The following is a 21,010-nucleotide window of genomic DNA, read 5'->3' as shown; positions in this document are numbered from 1 at the left end:
GAACAAAACTGAATAAGCCCATTCAAAGATCAAATTATGTAGTTATTAGAGAAGGTACATCTTGCTTACAGAATTACCAAAAAATAGAGTATTATTCAACATTAGATTGAGGCCCAGACAAAGTGCTTTTACCACTGGGTAGAGCTATATAACATCAGTCCTTAAGACATTTTGAACCTAAATTGCTTCTTCCTTGCTTAATGGTGCATAATTTGTAATGAGTTGGGTATGATTTGTCTGAGTACATTTTCAAGTTTTATGTTATTTTGGTTAGCCAGAGGCCCATCCAGGAGTGCATATGTTAGTCTTCTAAGTTTTTATTGTAGAACATCAGCTTGCTACATGCATATCTAGTATTAAAGACACAGAAATTTTCTTTAATCAATGTTCAAAATAAGGGGACCCCAGGGACTCTTTAGAGAATTCATCTGTGAATTAGAAATTGGTTATTTGCCAACGATGGTACAACTTGCCTAATATTTAAGAAAGATAATTTACCAGACATGTTAATGCCTCATTTTTCTATCTTACTTAAGTTTCACTGTCATTAAGTTTTTCAGTAAGTAATAAATCTATATTATAGTTCCTTAATATTCTATAGAAATGCTTTCATTGATATCACTTAATGTAGTGTCCTCAGATTTTAGAGAATAGCAATAGAAAAAGCAACTATCTGAAGAACATATCTGTATATTTTGCAAAACCATAGCTTAAATATGGTCTACTACCAAAGCTCTGTATTGATCTAGGTTAAAAAAAAAATTCCCTGATCATGCTCAGAAAAATAGTTATTTGACTTGAAACATTATTATTATTTATTTGTTACTATTATTATTTCCTTTGGCATAGGAAAAAAGGCAAAGCTAACTAAAGCACAAATGCAGTAAGCAGCATTTAAAATAACTGCTAAAAATATTAACTTTCAATTAACACTGGCTTCTGTACAGGGTTTAACTATTCTTTTTTATAGCTATAATATTGAAGAAGGCTCAAATCTAAAAAAAAATTACATATTAAACCAAATATGCAATAAAGCTATCAATTTGCCATGTTTCTTGAGTTTTACTTTATTCGTCATGAATAAAGTATAATGCTACTATGTTAACATCTACTTTTTTCTTCTTAATATGTTTGTTGAATACTCTACAGATAATGTAAGTAGAAAGTACATAAAATAATACTCAGTCATAGAATAAAATTCAATTATTTTATTTGGAACTAACACAGTCACCATTTTATTTAACATAACTTATTTTAGTAATTATTGAACTACCAAATCACCTTTCAGATTCATTATAACTTAGATGAAAAATTCCACTATTAGACTGTATCTAAATGACATTAAATAACCAGACATCTCAATGTAAGAAGTCTGGTACATTACTAAATTAGTAAAGATTAAGTAACAATCCAGTTCTGCTGTCACATTTTTCAGTGTTTTTTTGTAATTATTAGAGTCAACCATAGACTGTATGTAAGTTTCAACTTTTACTTAAGAGTTTATATTACCTACTCACATAGGTACATATTTTGCAAATAGTCACATGCTACAAAATTAGGCACAAATAATGAATTATTGTCCCAAATCACATGAAGATTTTGAATCAACAGGTTAGGAAGTGAAAATTCCCAAATCCTCTCTATGAAGTTATACTATAAATATGTGGCAAATAATGACAACTTTAAAATCCTGTCTCCTGCTGGTATAGTTATATCTGCTAGTTCACATCCCTTTTGGGTGATCAATTGCTAGGTTTCACTATTGTATGAATTTCTTGCCGGCCATTCTAAGTCCAAAGGTAACCTATCCTCTGTATCTTGCTTGATTCCATGTCTTAAGTCTGACCTGAATCCTAGATTCCAGATGCAAAGATTCCACTATTGTTCATTCCCAGACTTCTTTTCTGAATATGGAAGCTTTTGACTGTCATCAAACTTGACCCTATTTCTGAAATCACAATTCTCTTTCAAAAGAAAATCATTTTCTTTTTTTGTTTTTGTTTTTCTATGCCCAGGTTTTATTGTTTGCTGAGTAACTCAAGCATTGACAACAACTTTGAGGTAACTACATTTTCCGTATGTCTCTTTCATCATGAGGATCTTATAAATTTATTTTGTTTTATTTTTATTTTTAATTAATATTTTATTTTATATAATTCTTACATAATTTTTCATTTTTGTACAATGTATGCATGGAAAATAGTTTTCTTAACCAACAATGTCTTCTTATCCTGACTTGCCTTATCTACCTTCAACTCATTCATATCAGCATACATTTGGGGCATGATATTTGATGTTATCTCAGATGTCAAATCTTTGATTGATCTTAGGAAGTCTCTTCATGATTTCAATCCTCAACAATTTATAGGAATTTCCCATGAGATAACTAGTGATTAAAGTAAAAAATCTGTCAAATTAGGAGCATGTCAATTATTATCTATTGTTTAAGCCAATAATATACAACTGGTATGTCCACTGTATGCATTAACCATTTTATATACATACATATTCATGCATACATAGATGTGTATGTATGAGTGTGTATAATCCCAATGGACCTATACCTGATACCCTCTGCATGAACACAGATTTTAAAACGTATAAGGGTTGTGACAAAAGATCAATAGTTTCCTCAAAATATAATAGTGAGTTAAATATAACAGCCTTTTTTTAGTTTGATTCTTTATGACATTGTAAATTCCTTTTAAAAGCAAATATTTCACTGTTTTTATGAAAGTAAATAAGAATAATTTATATTTGCAGATTTTAAAGCTTTTTCTTTTTTTAAAAAAATTAGTCATTAAGGGCATTTTCTTACTGATGTTTCTGATCAATTTTACTACTAAACAGTTCATGAAAATAAAATATAAGCTTAACAGGGTTCATATCAGAGTACAGTTTCTGTAATTCTAGATCAAATGTTTTGTTAGCATTTTTCAAATATCTAGCCATTCAAATTATTAAGTGATAGAAATAATCATCTAGTTCTTCCCTATAAACTTCATCTCTATGTAAATGAAAAGCTGATATCAGCATTGATATCATGGAAGACAATCTCCAGTTACAACTCAAAGGTATTACTTGCACAACAGGAAAGTAGATTCCTTTCTCATTTTACCAGCAATGACATTTACCAGTGTCATTTCAAGTAATGAGACTAATACAAAAAACAAACAAACAAAACCAGGGTGATGAAGTCAGAATGTTGCACTGAAAAGTCCCTAGCTAAGTTCATCACCTAAAGGGTTGAAATTTTTAATCCCAGAACAGTGTGTAACTCAAAGGTAACATGTAGGACAACATTTCAAGTTATGAGTCACATGAATTGCAAGAAGCATAAACCTGTGTGAAGGAAGAGATGCTGAAAAGATCATTTGCATGAGAGCTACAAACTTGTAGAACAATTTCAAGACCTTTTATTACAAAAGAATCCAAGATGTTGGGTCTAACAAAGGTAAATGTCACAAGAAACTGAAACTCAGACCCAGACAAATACACACATATATATAGTTTTACCTTGCTTCGTTGGGATCCTGTGACCTTAAGGAAGGATGAGGACAAGAAGCAAAATAGCAATAAACAATTGCTCTGAGGACAACTGATAGACTACAAATGGTGTGCACTTCAGAAAAACAGTATTATCTGTTTATAGCTCATTCTACTTTACCATTTCTTATCAATGAAGATGGATTGGAGAACAGAATATACATACATTAGAAAAGAAAATATCATAAGGGAAATTAATCTTATGGTATTTTTTTCAGCCAGCAACAGTCATAGGTTTTTTTCAAATTCATGTGTTTTTATAATTTTTACACTCCGGTTTCAATGTTGCAGAGCACTTATATCAAATTATTACTGAAAGGGGTGCTACCCTATGAGCCTTCTTCATCAAAACTCTTTTGTGGGCCCATTCTAATTGAAAACTAACTGCTGATTTCTACTATAATTCAGACTTCTAGTTCAGAGTCTATACATGTAAATTAATTAAAAAAAAAGATAGTCTAATCTAACCTATTCCCTCCACTTAATTTCCTTTTGAAAAATCCAAATAAATAAAAATAAGTAAATTAAGTAATTAATAAGGAGGATTGTAGTTAGAAACAACTAGTTTTCCTTATAAAAAAAACAAAAGTATAATCTAAACAAAGGGTAGGGGAATTATATTTACTTTCCTCCTGGCTAATTTACATTGAACAGTATTTCAGTGATATAAATACTTAAAAGCTGAGCACATTTGAGAAAAAAAAATCATAAAATAGCACAAAGTCCTAGGAATATATGCACTCCTACCTCATGCAAGCAAACTGCATGGAGTGCCACCACCTACATATGTACAGGGAATGAGTGACCTAATAGGGCAGAAGATAAGAAAGGCCAGATCTTTAATACTTCTTGAATACATAATAAAATCTCAAGCCAAAGGTTTAAATAAAACACTTGCTGTTATGCTTCAATACATATTTTCCTCACATATCTGTTGGAAATTTCAGGTGACAACATTTATAGAGATGAGAACTATTTGAAACAATCTCATCTCTGAGGATTCTCAGGAACACTCATTCTGAACATATGGGTTTTATTTGATTATTAACTATTCTATGTTCCTTGATCTTAACTTCAGCAAATGTTAGGACTCAGATTTGTCCATCCAGCTTCTGACATGCAGTTCCTTGACACAATAAGCTGCAATAAGCCATGAAGCAATAAACATAAATGTCACTTGTAAGCTATGAAACAATGCTTTAAAGTAGAAAAAACACAAATTTAGAAAGAGCCATCTTACTTCAAAACTCTTCACTTCTTCTTCACCATCATCATCTTCCTCATCATGACAACTCTGATACATGTAAAAATTTAAAAAAATGTCAACAGGATTAGAATATATATGCTGAGGCAGAAAACACAAAAGAATTCAGCATAGAATACCAAATTATTTGTATTACTTTATCATCAACATTGTCTAAATATATAGAATATACTAAATACAATAAATTTAGACAACATGATGAATGAATTCATGACATAAATGAAAATATGAGTATGTTTTTACAAAAAAAGTACCCAGTTAAGTCACTGCCAATTATTAGTTATTTAGTTGTTTAGCCTAGGAAGAGTTCCTTTATATTTCTGGTCTCTATTTCCTCATATTGAAGATGGAAAAAAGTAAGAAAAACAGTACCAGCGTTCTTAAGAGGGTAACATGAATTAATGTGTATAAATTGCCATTTAGGAATAAGTATCAAAAAAACAGAAAGCTTTCCACAAATCTCAATGGCTACAATTTTTTTGTGGATTGGAGTTAGGAGTACAATGTTGACCAAAGAAAGTTGGTCATAAACCACTATCTGTGGTAGGAAGAAGCCTACAGTTGACCACTGTCTGTGTTCCAACCCTTCTAAGAATGTCTCATGTGTGGTAAGCACTCAATGTATCAGTGAAGCACATAGAGGCAAGTGGTTAGAGGTAAGTCACAAATCAGAAAAATACTCTCAGTTCGATGACATGCCATACTTTGAGTGTGGAGATAAAGTGCATCTGGGGCAGAGGCACAAAATGTAACCATTCCATCTACTCAACTATAAATACTAAAAGGTTTGTCACATTCCTTTGTTCATTCTACGAATATGTACTGAGCATTGTCCTTTCCAATTTGAATAATAAAAAATATGAGCATGGTGTTCAAAGGAAAAATAAAGGGGACACAGATCTGTGACAATTTTACCATGTAGAAATGTGTTAAATAGCACGTTTCACCACAAAAGCAAAGATGACAACTCTTTATTTAGTATACAGGAAATTTCCTTCTATGTGTTAATGTCTTGACTCCTATAGCATCAGCTAACCAGGAATTGTTTAAAAAGTAGCCATGATAACTGTAGCAACACATATGTAGAAGGTAAATCTGAGGTTCTCCATAATTATTGCAAATTTAATGACAAATACAAGGACTTTTGAGTTTTCTGCTCCTTAAGAATACCTATTTAATGCTTATTTTCTTCAGCATTAGTAACTAGGAGGGAAAAGTATAGGGATTCTATCAGATGACAAGCATGGTTACTACTTAAGCAAATTAGAACATTAATATGTCTCTTAAGTATATAAAGTTTTAAATTTTTATCAAGTACATTGTATCCTAGGTAAGTTTTATTACCTCCAGAAATATTAGGGAGGAAAAGAGGTGATATGAAAAGTATATTTGAAAATATTGTCATTTTGGGTTATAATTATGGGACTTAAGCTATGAAATTCATTGAATGTTATGTTTGCCTTTGTATAAAGCAGTTAAAGCTTAAGCTCACAAACATTTTTAACAAAAAAAATGTTTAAATAAAATAATAGACTTTTTAAATTTCCTAAGAATTTATAGGATTTGCTTCTGGTAAGGTTAAAACTTGTGATTTTTATTAATACTGAATCTATTTGGAGTCTCTATCTGACACAATTCATCAAACTCAAACTAAATTTTAATGATTGGCATAAGGGTATTCTGGGGCTTCAAGAAAACTACAGTAGATTTCTAACAACTTCTTAATGTACTGGACAGAAACACAAGTATTTTTAGGCATAGGAAAAACATTTTTCATTAGCAAGCAAACTGAATCCATGTAATATATATGATAATTCTGAATAAATAAGAAGTACTATTAGATGTTCCTGAAGCACAAAATTTAGCTTTCTACTCCAAAAATAGTAAGTTCTAGGCAAGGAAGAACAAAATCAAATGTCAAGAAGGGAAAAGTGAATAAAATCCAACCATGAAGGGGCAGAAACATGAGATAGAGAATTCAGAAGGAAAAATAGAATTAAAATAGACAACGTTCAGATCATTCAGATATCCAGGTCAAAACCGGCAATGAGAATATATAATAGAAAATTGGGCACTTCACCTTGCTTCACCTTGGAAATTTTATTCTACAAAGACAAGTATATTCCATATATTCTTAAGTTGCCTTAATTTGTGTAACTCCCTAAAAGACTAAGGAAGTATAGACAGAAACTTAGTATACTTTGAAATCTGACTGAGAGCAAATGGAGGAGGAGAAGACAAATCTTTTAAGAAAGTGATCCTGGAATTTTACAATTTTATCCAAAATGAATGGGATACGGGGACTAACTGAATGCATATCTTAAATAATTCAATGAAGAAGAAGGAGGACAAGGTTTTCTTAGTCAGAAACTCAAAAGAATGAAACATTATTGAAAGGTAATTTATGATGACATTTTTCTAGATATTTCCCCACAGTTCCATTGCTTAAACTCTTTAAATTAAAACTCTCATTAGAATGAGTCAGCTTCAGATATTCAGGAGGGATGGTGGGAAGTAAAGAGACATTCTGAGAATTAACCTTGAGCAGCAATGATGAGGAAAAAATGGAGTGGCAACAACAAACTAACGTGGATACAGTGGGATTCTCTGATAAATATTTTAAAAGATCTGGAATACATGATGGAAATAGAGAGTGGGGAAAGTAGACAGAAACAAAAATCATCTCAGGTTTAGTAAAAAGTGTTGCTTGTAAAATACGAAGATTTATCAGGATGACTTCAAAGTGTAGGCAAAGCAAGAACAAGAAGCAGTGACATGCATGACTAAGGGCAGATGCTGCAATACTAAGAGAAACTGCAGAATGGCTGTCAGCTCTGTACTTCTGACTTAACTGCCAAAGAGAAGTGATTTTTGAATATAAAAATTATCCAGTCACTGGATCAAGAAGATGGGGTATATATACACAATGGAATATTATCCAGCAATCAAAAAAGATAAACTCATGCCATTCACAGCAATGTGGATGGAGCTAGAAGGAATTATGCTCAGTGAAATAAGCCAGAAGGAAAAAGAAAAATATTGGATGGTTTCACTTATAACAGGAATAGGGGAACCAAATAAGACATCAGTATAAAAAAAAAAAAAAACACAGTACAAAACACAACAAAGCAAAAACAGACAATTATAAACCAGAGACATACTACAAGGGAGGAGGAGAGAGAGGGGTGAGAGGGAGGGAGGGAGGAGCACAGGGGACTGTGGTGATGGTGCACGGGTGCCTTGGGGAAGGAAATTCTATGGGGCCTCAATCTAAGGGGGTTGGGGAGCAAATATTGTCTAAAAATGTAAAAAATGATAAATGTTAAAAAAAAACTAAAAAAAAAAAACCCAAAAAATTACCCAGTCAAAGAAATGGAAATTAAGACCCCAATGAAACACCATTTTAGAGTCCTTTGATTCACAAAAATTGATAAAGCATATCAAATATTGGGAAAAACCTGGCTCATATGAATCACTCTTAAGCATGGCTGCCAACAATGCAATTTGATGCAACAACTTTAGAAAACAATTTGGCATTTTATCCTTAAGTTGAATGCTCATAATGCTATGGTACTTGACTCAGAACAGAAGGTATGAACAAGAATAGGCATGTCCAAAAACTAAGTAGATGAGTTACAGTGTTGTCAATATCAATTGTAATTTACCAAAGAGATTTGCTTGGTGTTGCAGAAAAGTTCCCTTCAAAGGAAAATCCTCTTTCAAATAAATAAAAGTTCCCTAATTACTAGTGATTAGAGCTGTTTTTCATCAATTATGAGGCTAATCCCAGCTGATGTATGGTGTGTGGAAAGACTCCCTGTCCCCTTGGGAGAAAACCAGGTAAAGACAACACACTTCATACCGAAGAAGCGGCCTGGGAGAGTGGTGCTTCAGAAACCCTCTTCTCCCTTGTCTGTATGTGTGGATGTCAACATTTGCTGAGCTTCTGCAATGTGAATCCTATTTGAATAACCAGGGAACTGGTAGTTCTAATCAGGGTACACAGATGTCTACTCACTGCTTAATTTTAAAAAATCTCTTTGGAACCATTTTTAGTGGAGCATAAATACTTTTCAAAACTGCCTTACATTTGCTGTCATGTTGTGGGGCTTAAAGTTTTCACTTTAGTATTTTCAAGAAAGAAAAATGGGTAAAAGCAGAATAAAGGATTTTGTTTTAATGTCTGGGTGTTAAAGCTTGTTGGTTTGTGATGTATTTCATTAATTTTAAAGAAAACAATTCAAGTGTAAAATATGAAAAGACTGGGACCAAATGTTCACTTATAGAAATTCTATCTTACATAAAAAAATAAGCATTTCAAGTCCTTTTCACATTAGCAGGAGAGGGGTATACAACACAAAGGACTATCAACAACAAGCAAATGGATAAACTATGGTGTTGTATAGTGGAATGTAATAGTAAAATAAAGAGCAAGGAGATTATGCAAAGGGGAAGGGTTAATGGGGAGGGGTACAATGGACTATGGTGGAGTATGGGTGTTTTGGTGGCAAGTGTGGTGGGGTAACAACACCTGAAGCAGGAGATCCTATAAATCATAGATAATGTGTAAACCAATGTTACCTTAAGGAAAGAAAATAATTAAAACTATGTGTGAATGAACGCAAAGATCAAAAGATGAAAATAAACAGAATTTAAGAATAAAAAGCTCACAAATGTTGGTATAAAACATAAGCAACATTATTAAGTGAAAAATGTAAGAGCCAAAAGATTACACACAAGATATTGTCCTCTTAAAAGATAAAAATAATTAAAAATAAATTAAATATATATAATTATGTATGTATCCATACTATATATCTATTAAATATATACAATAAGTGAACACTCTACAAAAACCAGGGAATCTTGAACACAGGATTCAAGGTGATGTCTTCTTTGTGTGGAAAGGCAGATATGGGTTAATGGAACAATCATATAACATGTAAGTTATTATCAAGGTTTTAATTTTTCTTGAGAGTGGTGCTTGTTTTTAAAGATTTTTATTTATTTATTTACACAAGAACCGGAGTACAAGCCAGATTCGTGGGAGGGTGAGAGGATTCACCAGAGACAGAGCGGGGAACAGAACAGGCAGACTGACTGAAATACACTGCTGAGGGGAGCAGGGGACGAGACAGAAGAGGTCTCCCACGCCATGTGAGACCCTTGCCAGCCAGCCGGGATTGAACCGGCGCTGCAGAGGCTGCAGAGAGCTTCACAACGCTGCGCTCAACTGCCTGTGCCACCAGGGGAGGCCCAAGAGTGGTGCTTTTGTGGGCAGTTTCTATTTTATTATCAATGACATAGTAACTTACTTATGAAAGGAGTCTGCTAATAGATCAATGATAAGACTACATCATGAGTCCAGAGCAAATATTAACTCAATGCTGTGCTCCGATGGTTAAAGATAATTAAACTTAAAAATGAAAACCTCATTAAGATAAAAATGATGACCTCAAAAGGTCCTGCAATGGTAAAGGAAGACATGCAGTTATAATTTTCTTAAATTGAGTTCAAGTGTCAAGAGTGAAAGCAAAAACAATCATATTTGAATATGAAGTAGCTGCTAGCAAACTCCGAGAATCTATGAAGGTCAAGAGAAAGTTTCAGACTATTTTCAAGATGAAGAAAGGCAGCCTCCAGAAACAACTTATATAATTTACCAAAAATAGCAACTTAAATAAACACAGAAGAAAGCACATTTTATTAAGCTTTGCAATTGAAATAAATGGAGAGAAATACTTAGTACTGGGAGGCAGAGATGAACTTTTAAAATATTTTGATTTGGGACAATGGTTTGACTTTAGAGAAAGGATGATGTTCTACGTGAATCATTTAACGGCTATCAAAATACAGGTATGTGAGATAAAATTCAATAGAAATTCTTAAATTATCTGAAATTTAGGTTGATGGGTAAGTAGATGAGAAAATAAAAATGTGATCTGGCCACCAAAAAATTAATTAATTCTTACAATTTATTGTAAATGTGTAGGACATTAAGGCAGAATAAGTGAGATACTGTCTCAGTGTGGACTTACATACTGCGTTCAATTAATTTCTGGATGGCACTTACTGAGAAATTAGAGCACTAGCAGAACAGAATAGGCTGGACCATGAATTATTTTTTTAACAATAAAAGGAATAAGATAATTTAATTATGAAGGGTAAAATCTTGAGAGCAAACAAACATTATCATATATTTTACCATCTATCAAGGATTTGCTTTAGCTTCAGAACACAACCACAGCAAATATGGTGATTTTGGGGGCTACAGTCACAGGGTGAACTTTAACAATCTGGAATATCCTGATTTCTAACCAGGAACTTCTACCTTTGAGCCCCCTTTTTCACAGGTCCTTCAACTGCAGAGGACAACAGTGCATGGATTCCTGTACAATTTCCTTACTTTTTAGCTCCTCTTTCCTCTTTTCCTCATTTCTCATATTTAGAATCCATGGTCCAATGACTCGGTGACTCTCTTAGCAATATACAGAACCACTTTCCACTGTCCTTGAGCAGCATTCTAGCAAAAATCCTTGTCTTTGATGAATCAAGCTTCCTACCTCCTCTGAACTTGCATTTGATTCTGAGAACTGTTAGAGAAGATTCACACACCAAGACGATTGGTACAGCTACAAATTAAGAGACCGTAATCTAAATCAAGCTTTCTACACTGCTTGGGAATTCTATTTTAACTTCTTGTCAATATCCCATGCCAGTTTTCACAGGGAGGAACCAGTCTTCCTTTTTCATCTTTAAACCTGTATTTTTTTTTAAACTATGGTTTTCAGCCTAATAATTAGGAGCGAAATCTATTTAATGAGTCATGACCTAATTTTTTTTTTTTAAACAGAATAGAAGGTTCTTTCAAGGTATCCATTTTTATGTTTCTATGAGTATTGGGTAAATATATTTTTTACTGTGGTTTATGGTTTAAAATAAAGTTGGAAAGCCATGACTTTTGTCTTATATTCCTAATCCTGTCTTCTCCCCTGCTCCCAGCTACGTGAGTCCTCACATCACAAATTAAAATTATCCTGGTGCCTATTCTATTAATTCATTCTTATCAGGATCTAAATCTCTCTTAAAAAACTTTCAACAAATTGCAAAAAATATATGTTAATGCCCCTTAACCTTACATTTCCAGCTACGTATTTATTAATTTAAATATTTTGCTTCCTATTGAATCTTCTCAAGATATAAATATTTACACCACATCTCCTCACATGTGTATCTTTACTTCTCCATAATATAGCACCTGTACCACCAAGATCCCCTTATCATAATTCTCTGAAATTGTTCTCAATATGGTCCTATGTAATAAATCCTAGAGATTTTTCAATCCTAACCTGTTCAACCTCTCAGCAGAAACCATGTTTTTGAGCACAAGCTCCCATTTCAGAATTCTCCTGCCTTTTCTTAAAGGACTCCACTGATTCTAGCCATTTCTTAAACATCCATGTGTTTAGAGTGCAACCCTAGGACCTCTCCTCTCTCCTTACCTTCTCTGTCTGGGTGACACACTCCTAAGACTTTAATTATCTTCTAATGCTGACACATGCCACATCTATATTTATGAGACTTATCTGAGATACTGAGTTGCGGATATAAACATCTTATGTCTACCCAGTTGCCCAAATCAGAAGCCTTAGAGAAACCCTGATTTACACTCAATCCCTCATTCATCCTCTTGTTGCAAGGTATAAATGAAATAAACTCAACAGTAAATACTAATTGCTAGTATTTTCATATGGTTAACTCATCATACAACATTCAGTGATTTCTTCAAATCAAATGAAGCCTAACTGTGCCCTACAACCTGTTCCCAATGCCCCTAATAGTTCCAGGACCATTGAACTTATCAGAGTTTTTTTTTTTTTTTTTTAATCAAGGCTGAAATTTTGTCTTTTCCACCAGATAGTAAACTCAGAGAAGGTATGCATGTGCATTTCTTTTTTATTTAAAATACTATCTCCAATATCTTGGTGCTCAGTGAATGTTTGTGAAATGAATGAATGCTTGGAAAACTGGTGAGCTCCCCACAAAAAACATTAAAGTGGGAAATGAAGGAAGTTAGAGCAGGGATTAATGCAACAAGTGGAAAGTAGAAAAGTAGAAACTTCATTAAATTTCTAAGACTTAACAATATTTTATTTTAATCCAGAACTCCATAGATCCTCAACTTTTGTCAGAAGAAAAATATTTTTTCATCGTTAAAATTAAACATTAAAATAAAAATTGATATTTATTTACCTTTGCCATAATATCTGCATACGCCATATATAAAAAATCTTCCTCCAGTTTGCTATGGAAAACAAGAAAAAGCACTATTAGTTTTTAAGTAGAAAGCTAACCATGCAAAATAAAATAACTTTTAGTCTTCTAAAAGTATGCCTTTTTAAAAATGAAATACACACAAATCTTAGGCAATTATTCAGAAATATCACAGAATCAGAAATCCAAGATCTCAGACTTTCTAAATGCAGCCCCACCTTCCCTCACAGAGGGAAACTTCAAATTTCACAATATAAAAGATCTTTTGATTTATACACAAAATAAATTTTCTTTTCTTGAAGCTATAAAAGTTGAAAGCAAATTTAAGTAAGGTGTGGTTTTTACCAGCAGAAGTGCTAGCTGACATTTTATGGAAAGATTCCCCAAATGGATTACGCTACCAAAGGCTTTAAAATATACAAAGGTTGTAATAATGAATCTTAAAAGATGAGAAAGGTTAAAATGTTTATTAATCTCTTTTTAAAAGGCATGGAAACCACTACATTGTGAAGATAGGTTTACATCAAAAAAACACCTAATATCTGCAAAGTTATAACAGTCTTAAACTTCAGCCAGAAGGAAAATTCACTTATGAGAAATACCTCATTACCTGACAATGCCAGACAGAGAGTTGCTCTATGCTTAGGGATGAGATGATTTTGTTAGTTAGGAAATAATAAGAGAGAGAGAAATAGTGAGAGAAGGATGGATCACATTAGCTAAGAGAGAGAAATGTACATTATCATGGCATGCATAGAGATCAAATGAACTCTTCAAAACCAGAAGACTCATGTGAAGATGGGTCGATAATTAAATTATTTCCCAGCTTTTGCTGGGACAAAGTGGGCTTCTTTCACAAGGCAGGGAAGCAGATAAAGTTTTTAAAACCTTCAAAATGTCTTATCCATAGAGCCATTCTGTGTGCTGCCCACCCCGTGATGAGCAGAGGCTGAGCATACTTTGATTATCTGGCATATGAGTGCATTTCTTATTCAACTCCATAGAGGTCTGTCCCTTGTGGCTTTGTTCAATTATTATGAATAAGATTGTAGAAACGAAGAAAAATGGAGAATGTCCTTGAATTCACAGAAGCTTTCCATTGAGATGATGGCTTACCATCCTCCTTATGGTTTCCTAAGACACAATGGAGACAATTTACCCAGGAAATTTTGAGCCACCATTAATGTCCCTACATTTTGGTACTGAGCTTTGTTTTGGACTCATTTGTTTTATTTACAAAGACTGCGATAAAGAGAACAAATCAATGTTTGAGAAGATTCAAATCAATTAATTATAAAGTTGGTAGAAAAAAAACTAGTGCTCACTGGTAGACATTATTGTTTGAATTGAACGTATGTTGGTCCATAGGTATATGCCAGACTGGTCATATCTTAGAACAACTCTCTCTCCTAACAAGATCAAGATGGAACTGAAACATGAACACGTGACACACAGAACAGTCAGACATCAGGTTCTTTATTTGGTCTTCCTATGTCTCACAAGAACCCTCCCAACCATACCATTTCTCTGTCAAAGCCGTTCGACTAAACAGAAGGATCAGCTGATGTAGTGGATCAACTCTCTTAGTGCCTTCATCTTCTTCTGGAGGTTCGGCTCCAGGTTTCTACAAAAGAGTTAAATAAATAAATTTTCTCAATTAAGTGAAATGTTCAATTACTTCCAGGAGTAACATGAGGGCTAGGAATAACAAAAAGGAAAGTCCTTCTTCCTTCTGTGATGTCTGTATATATTTTATATGTGCTACACATGCACATGTGTGTAAGTATGTCTATTAGTTATATTATCAATTCTAAATTATGCAGCTTAAAAATAAAAATATTTAATAATTTGACTCAAAACACTATGGACAAGGATGACTTATATCATCTAAAATTCCTGAATGCTATTCTTATAATCAGATTGATAAATAACTAAAAGCTTATTTGCTAAATAGATTTTAGCTTTAGGGAGGACTCAATTTATAAAGATTTGTAATAAAATGCTAAGTCACTCCAACTATAAAAATTTAGTTCACATAGTAATGTAAACAATCAAGCACTGTCTACACAAGAATGATAAGCAAAGAACTGTAAATGAGTTAATGCCTGAAACACTTTTCTTTTTTTTTCATTTTCAGTCACTTTTAAAGCTTTTAAAAAAGTATACTATTAGCTAAGATTTTACTATTAGCTAATGAATTAACCCTGACATTTTGTTGAATGATTTCATGGGTTCTGTGTCTCTATTGTTTCACTCACTCATGAAGACTGATTTTCTCTCTACATCAATGATGTTTTTCCCTGGGTTTGAAGTTGCAGGTTGTGGGGATTGGTTAAATTTCTGTAAGATAACTAATATTTTGAGATTGAATTCATTTAAAACATATGGGGGTAATCTGGGATAAGTTTTGAGTTGGATTTACTCAATATACTCTCTTTGTATAAAAAAATTAACTTCTAGAGAAGAGGTCTTTAACTTGGGAATCATGAAATCTCTAACGAGTCTGCAAAGTTCTGTAGGACTATATGCTCATATGCTTCTCCTGAGAAGGTGGCTTTCCTCAACTTTTTGAATATGTTCATAACTTACAAAAAATTAACACAATGGCTCCCTCCAAGTTTCCTCTCAATTATATAAGCCTGCCTAGGAGCCTGACTGGAGGAATAGACCACTTTCTATCTCCTCTCTTTATCATGACTTCTTGCTCCTCCACTCTACCATGCTCTACCCTGAATATATATATATATATATATATATATATATATATCAAGATTTATTTATTTATTTTTACAAGCACTGGGTACAGTCAGAAGCACAGGAGGGTGAGAGAATTCACCAGAGCCAGAGCGGGGAACAGAACAGGCAGATGGACGAAGTACAATGCTGGGGGGGGTGGGCAGCAGGTGCGGCAGGAGAGGTCTGTGCGCCATGTGGGACCCTCGCCGTCTGGCCGGGGATTGAACCGGCACCAAAGAGGCTGCGGGCAGCTTCACAGCCCAGCGCTCAACTGCTGCGCCACAAGGGGAGGTCCCTGAATATCTTTTAAAACCAGCTACTTTTCACTGGCTTTGTTAACCTGAAACTTTTTTTTTTCCTGGTGAATAATTTCTTTGCTGTTACCCTTTTGTAAATCTATCCTGGCTTTGAGGTCTTCAAAGTGCTTTGAGGAAAAATTTAAAATAATAACAATGTTTAGTTTATAATAAACTGCTATCAAGCATATTACATTCTGAGTTGCCTGATGTGGTCTCTTCAAAGTAAAAAGAGATAATGATTTTTCGAAACAATGAACGCTGTAACAATAGAGAACTGTTTCCTAAGAACAATATACTATCCTAGTATTTTCCCCTCCATGTTATATGGTAACTACTCACACCAATATCATCCCACCTAACCCCATTAAAACATACTGCTAAGTCTTCTATCAGTTTATCTTCAAAGTAATGTTCTTCTGTTTCAATCCAAGATTTTTCATATCCCTGAAGAAAGAGATTGACAGCCCGATGCCTAAAAGATAAACACATTTTCAAACAAAGGATTGTTTTTTGTGCAAAATAAATTGAACGGGAATTCAGCAATGCTTTAGCACTGGATTATCTGGACACCAAAAGAATAAAATAAAATAAAATAAAAAACATCCTACTTTTGATTGGAGAGGCAATACATTATAGTGGATAGAGCAAGGTTTCTCAGATCACACACTGACTTGGATTTAAGTCCCGGCCCAGACACTTTCAAGCTTTATAACATTGGTCAAGTCATTCAACTTTACAACTCTCATATTAAACATTTATAAAACCAGAATATCCCCATCTACCCTTCAGTTTTTGAGACTTTTTAAAAATGAGATTAAGTATGTAAAGCACAGCGGCTAGATGCTGATTAAATGGCAGATCTTATGAGTAGTTCTGATGAGTAATATAATAGATATTAATATCAAAATTATCTCAGTGTTTGAGTTAACATTAGGTACAGGCCCTCAAGATTACAAGACAAGAAGTATTATGTGAACTTTATGGGAGTATATTTCCAAATATCAAATCCAATTAAAACTGATACATAGTTATCTATGAAATGAAAGAAGATCAGTAAAGATTAGAATTCACTATAGAGAGAATAAGTAGCTGAGATTCCAGTATAAAAAAAGAATTAAATTCAGGACAATAAGGAAACATCATAAAAGAATATCATAAATATCACAATGAGATGGAGCTTTTGTAGGTAGGAAGTTGAGCTCAGTGATATTAAAGGTGGCAAAGGAATCATCAGACATATAGTTAGATTTATGAAGGACTTTGAAAATTGGGGAGAAGTTTCAATGATAACAAAAGAGTTAGAACCGCTAGAAATCACCATAAATTCATGCATTTGAGGGAGGCCTGACAACGATAGGGTTAACCACCTAGGTAGCTTTTAAACAAAACGCATGTTAAACTCACACAGACAGTTGGATTCAACAGATATTCAACAGTTGGATATTTCTTTAAAATATTTTTGGTGTATTTCCTAAAGGACCAGGTTTGAAAACCACTGGAATAAGGGTTACAATTTTGAAAATGATATCAGAGAAAATAGAACAATACATTCTCTAACATCATAGACATTAGCTTGAAATCTGCTACCTCAAACTGATATGAAGGAATGATTAAATGAATTGAAGTGGTCTCAATGCAGAGAAGGATGTGAATATGAAATTGTTTAAATTAAAATCTGTAAAATTTGGAGAATGACTGTAATGGAATAAAGGAATGAGACTAAATTCAAGATTAGTACACTATTTGATTATATGGTGATACCATAATTGCATCATAATTTAGAAGTAGCATAAGGCTTGAGAGGAAAATTAATATAATTTAGACTCAATGAGTGTAACAAGATGACTGGAGATACAGCTCTTTTTTTTTTTTAAAGATTTACTCATTTATGCATACAAGAGCTGCTGTACAGACCAGAGATGGGGGGGCGGTGAGAGGATTCACCAGAGACAGACTGGGGAGCAGAACAGGCAGACTGAGTGAAATACATTGCTGAGGGGAGTAGCAGGCGAGACAGGAGAGGTCTGCTGTACCACATGGGTTGCTCCCTGGCTGGCCGGGGACCGAATTCATGCTGCAGAGTTTCAGATTGCTTCATCAGTGTTGAACTCCTTGTGACACCAGGGAGGCCCTGGAAATACAACTCTTTGGATAAAAGGGAAAGGTGTGATTTTGGGGGGTGTGGGAGATTTTTTGTATTTTTTTAACTCTTATTTATTAAGCATATGGTGAAAGTCAGATTTCTAGGTACTGAGGACATCAAATTAAACAAAATTTTAAAGAATGTCAATGTTTGAATCAGAGGGATAAATAACCCCAAAACTATAGGAATGTGTACAAGTGGAGTTTGTAAAATGTCTGGAAAGTAAGTAGGAGGAAGCATTCATGTTCAAGGAGTGGATGGATATGGCTTGATCAGAGATGTTCCAAAAAAGATATGTAGCTCAGTAAGTGCCATTTAACAGCCATGGGGAGGATGCCACTGTATAAAGCTCATAATAGGAAAAAAACAGAAGTGTTTTGTTTTTCTTTTTCTTTTTTTTACCATTAAATAAGCTGAACAACACGTTGAGGCAAATCTTATAATGGTAGAGAAGAGAAACTGGTATCAAAGTTAGGTAAGAAACTTGACCAATGTCCTACAGGCATTAGCATACAGGATTCAAATCAAGACAGTCTGACTCCAAAGAATGAGCTTCTCCCCAATTACTCTGCCCTACCTGGCATGTGAGCAGATCTTCCTCAGGATTTAAAAGTCATTAAACAACTAATAACAGGCATGGTTGTCTGAGAATACTCAAAATAGATAAACAAAGTCAAGCATTACACAGAAGAGTCAATATACCTTCTCCACCCTTCTTCTAGATTATCGTACTCCTGTTAAATGTAGATGCTATACCACTTATTAGGGGAAAAAAAAAACTTTTATCTATTACAAAAATAGAAAAATATTTCTTACCTTGGCAGATTATATAAAGGAGCCATTCGGAAGCAGGCCACCACTGCCCTTTTCCTCTGCTTAGAAAGCAGTTTGTGCCACACTGCCTTTTTAGATCTCTGAGGGTGTTCCACCTGCAGTAGAAAGACACAAAGAAATAAGCATTTAAACTGCAAGCTACTATCAAAATTATAGAATTAAACAGCTGCGCCTTTTTGAATAAAATTACTTGGAATTTCAATTCCCAAAGCACCTTAAAATTATGGAAAAGCACATTTCCTAAAAGTTATCCCATGCTAAATTTGAAATAGTTCCAAATGTTACATATTTTCTTTAGTAGAAATATACTTGTCAAGTGTGTACTTTAGAAGCCATGTCATTTCTAAAATAAATAAATAAAATCATCCAATATGGAATCGTTTTGCATCCTTTTCAGAATTTAGGTTTTATGATACTTAAACATATTTTCTACCCACACAAAAATTACCTTATTCTTATTTATGTTTCCATTTTAACTAATTTTATCATAGGAATTATAGCATAAAACAAGTAAGGAGACAATTTGAGAAAATTCTACTTTTCCTTAATTTAATAGGATAGAGAGAAGATGACAAAGCTTCATGAACACATTACTAGGAGTGAGTAAACGAATTTAATCTTGCAAAAATGTTAAAATATTTAAACATTTTGTTAAATAGAGAGAACTCAAACATTGCAGTAAATGATGCAAGCAAGCTATTTATTTAGCCAATAGTATTGGAAGTCTAAGAGGGAAAAAGAGATTAATTAAAAGTGTTAGAGAATAATAAAAAAACAGAATGCAATTCTAAATTAATTAATAACTCTAGGCAATTGAGCACTGTACTTCCCAGACCGTAAAAGCTCCGGTACATATATGTAGATTTCTGGAAGAAATAAAAATTTTATATTAGCTAAAAAGTAAAACTAAATTTACTCTTTGCAGTAAAGGACTAAAACATGAATGCAATAAAGCCTGGAATACACATTAAGAATTAATGTATTATGATGGTTTAAAAATTGAATGAAGCAACTTGAAAATTTGAAAGCACTTATTTCAGTTGTCTCTTCTCTTCATAGAATCAATAAATACTTTGACAACTATTCATTTCCATTTTCTTCCTGATGATTGTGTTAAGCAAAGAAAGGCATTGTTGAGATTTAACATTGTAGGTGAACATAGAATTAACGTTAGTGTTGTTCAACAACACCCAGCATAATCCATAGTTCCATTTTGAGAGCAAAAATGAAAAGGGTAGCTTATTATGGAAATTCGGCATTCTGATCAGCATGGGCGAGTCAATAAACAAAACTAAAAACTTAAGCAATATAGTAGTGAACAGGGTAAAGGGCCCTGCAATGACCGAGTACACCAATTTATAGAACATTTTATTACACAGAAAAGAACTTAAACTGTGAGCTTTCCTAAAAATCAAGTAAATACATGAGTAAGATCTGTGATCCTAAGGTGAATTCCACGCTGTGGCTAGTCACTATTTAAGTGGCTGGATATGCTGATGTATTAGGCTGGCTAGACTTTGATGTATTAGCTTGTCAAAGGAGACAGATTCCACTCAACAGAAAAACTACCAGATGTACAGTTAAAATATACATTTACAAAGGTCACTGATATTTGAGATAAATTAAGTGAAGTTTAATTTATCTACTATGTGTCCACATTCTCTACAATAGCATGAGCTACGTGAGCACAGGAACAGAATTCAGTTCCCAGAAACTATAAAGTATGATGCTGCGTAAGGGAGTTCACTCAATAAGTGTTCATGTAATGAATGAGTACTAAGTAAAATAAATGTCATTACTTTATAAATGACATCATTCATCAGGCTTAAATACATTTATAAATATATAATATATGAATCACAATTAGATTCCATTTAATGTTTCTAAAATTTATTTAAACAAACAGGTAAGTGT

The 21,010-nt window shown here is 33.4% G+C and overlaps 1 protein-coding gene across 1 annotated transcript in view; it reads right to left on the bottom strand.

Annotated features, from left to right (window-relative positions):
- The window catches only part of RYR2 (ryanodine receptor 2), a gene marked incomplete at both ends in the record, with an annotated part of 627,990 nt that overhangs the window by 71,206 nt on the left and 535,774 nt on the right, over positions 1-21,010 (bottom strand). The window contains 5 exon segments of the mRNA XM_084254295.1: positions 4,787-4,840; positions 13,064-13,115; positions 14,605-14,708; positions 16,495-16,591; positions 19,079-19,191. Of these exon segments, the coding sequence (XP_084110421.1) occupies positions 4,787-4,840; positions 13,064-13,115; positions 14,605-14,708; positions 16,495-16,591; positions 19,079-19,191 (420 nt within the window).

This window comes from Talpa europaea (genome assembly GCF_964194135.1).
Source record: "Talpa europaea genome assembly, chromosome: 14".
NCBI lineage: Eukaryota > Metazoa > Chordata > Mammalia > Eulipotyphla > Talpidae > Talpa > Talpa europaea.
This window is presented reverse-complemented; position numbering and strand designations above follow the sequence as displayed.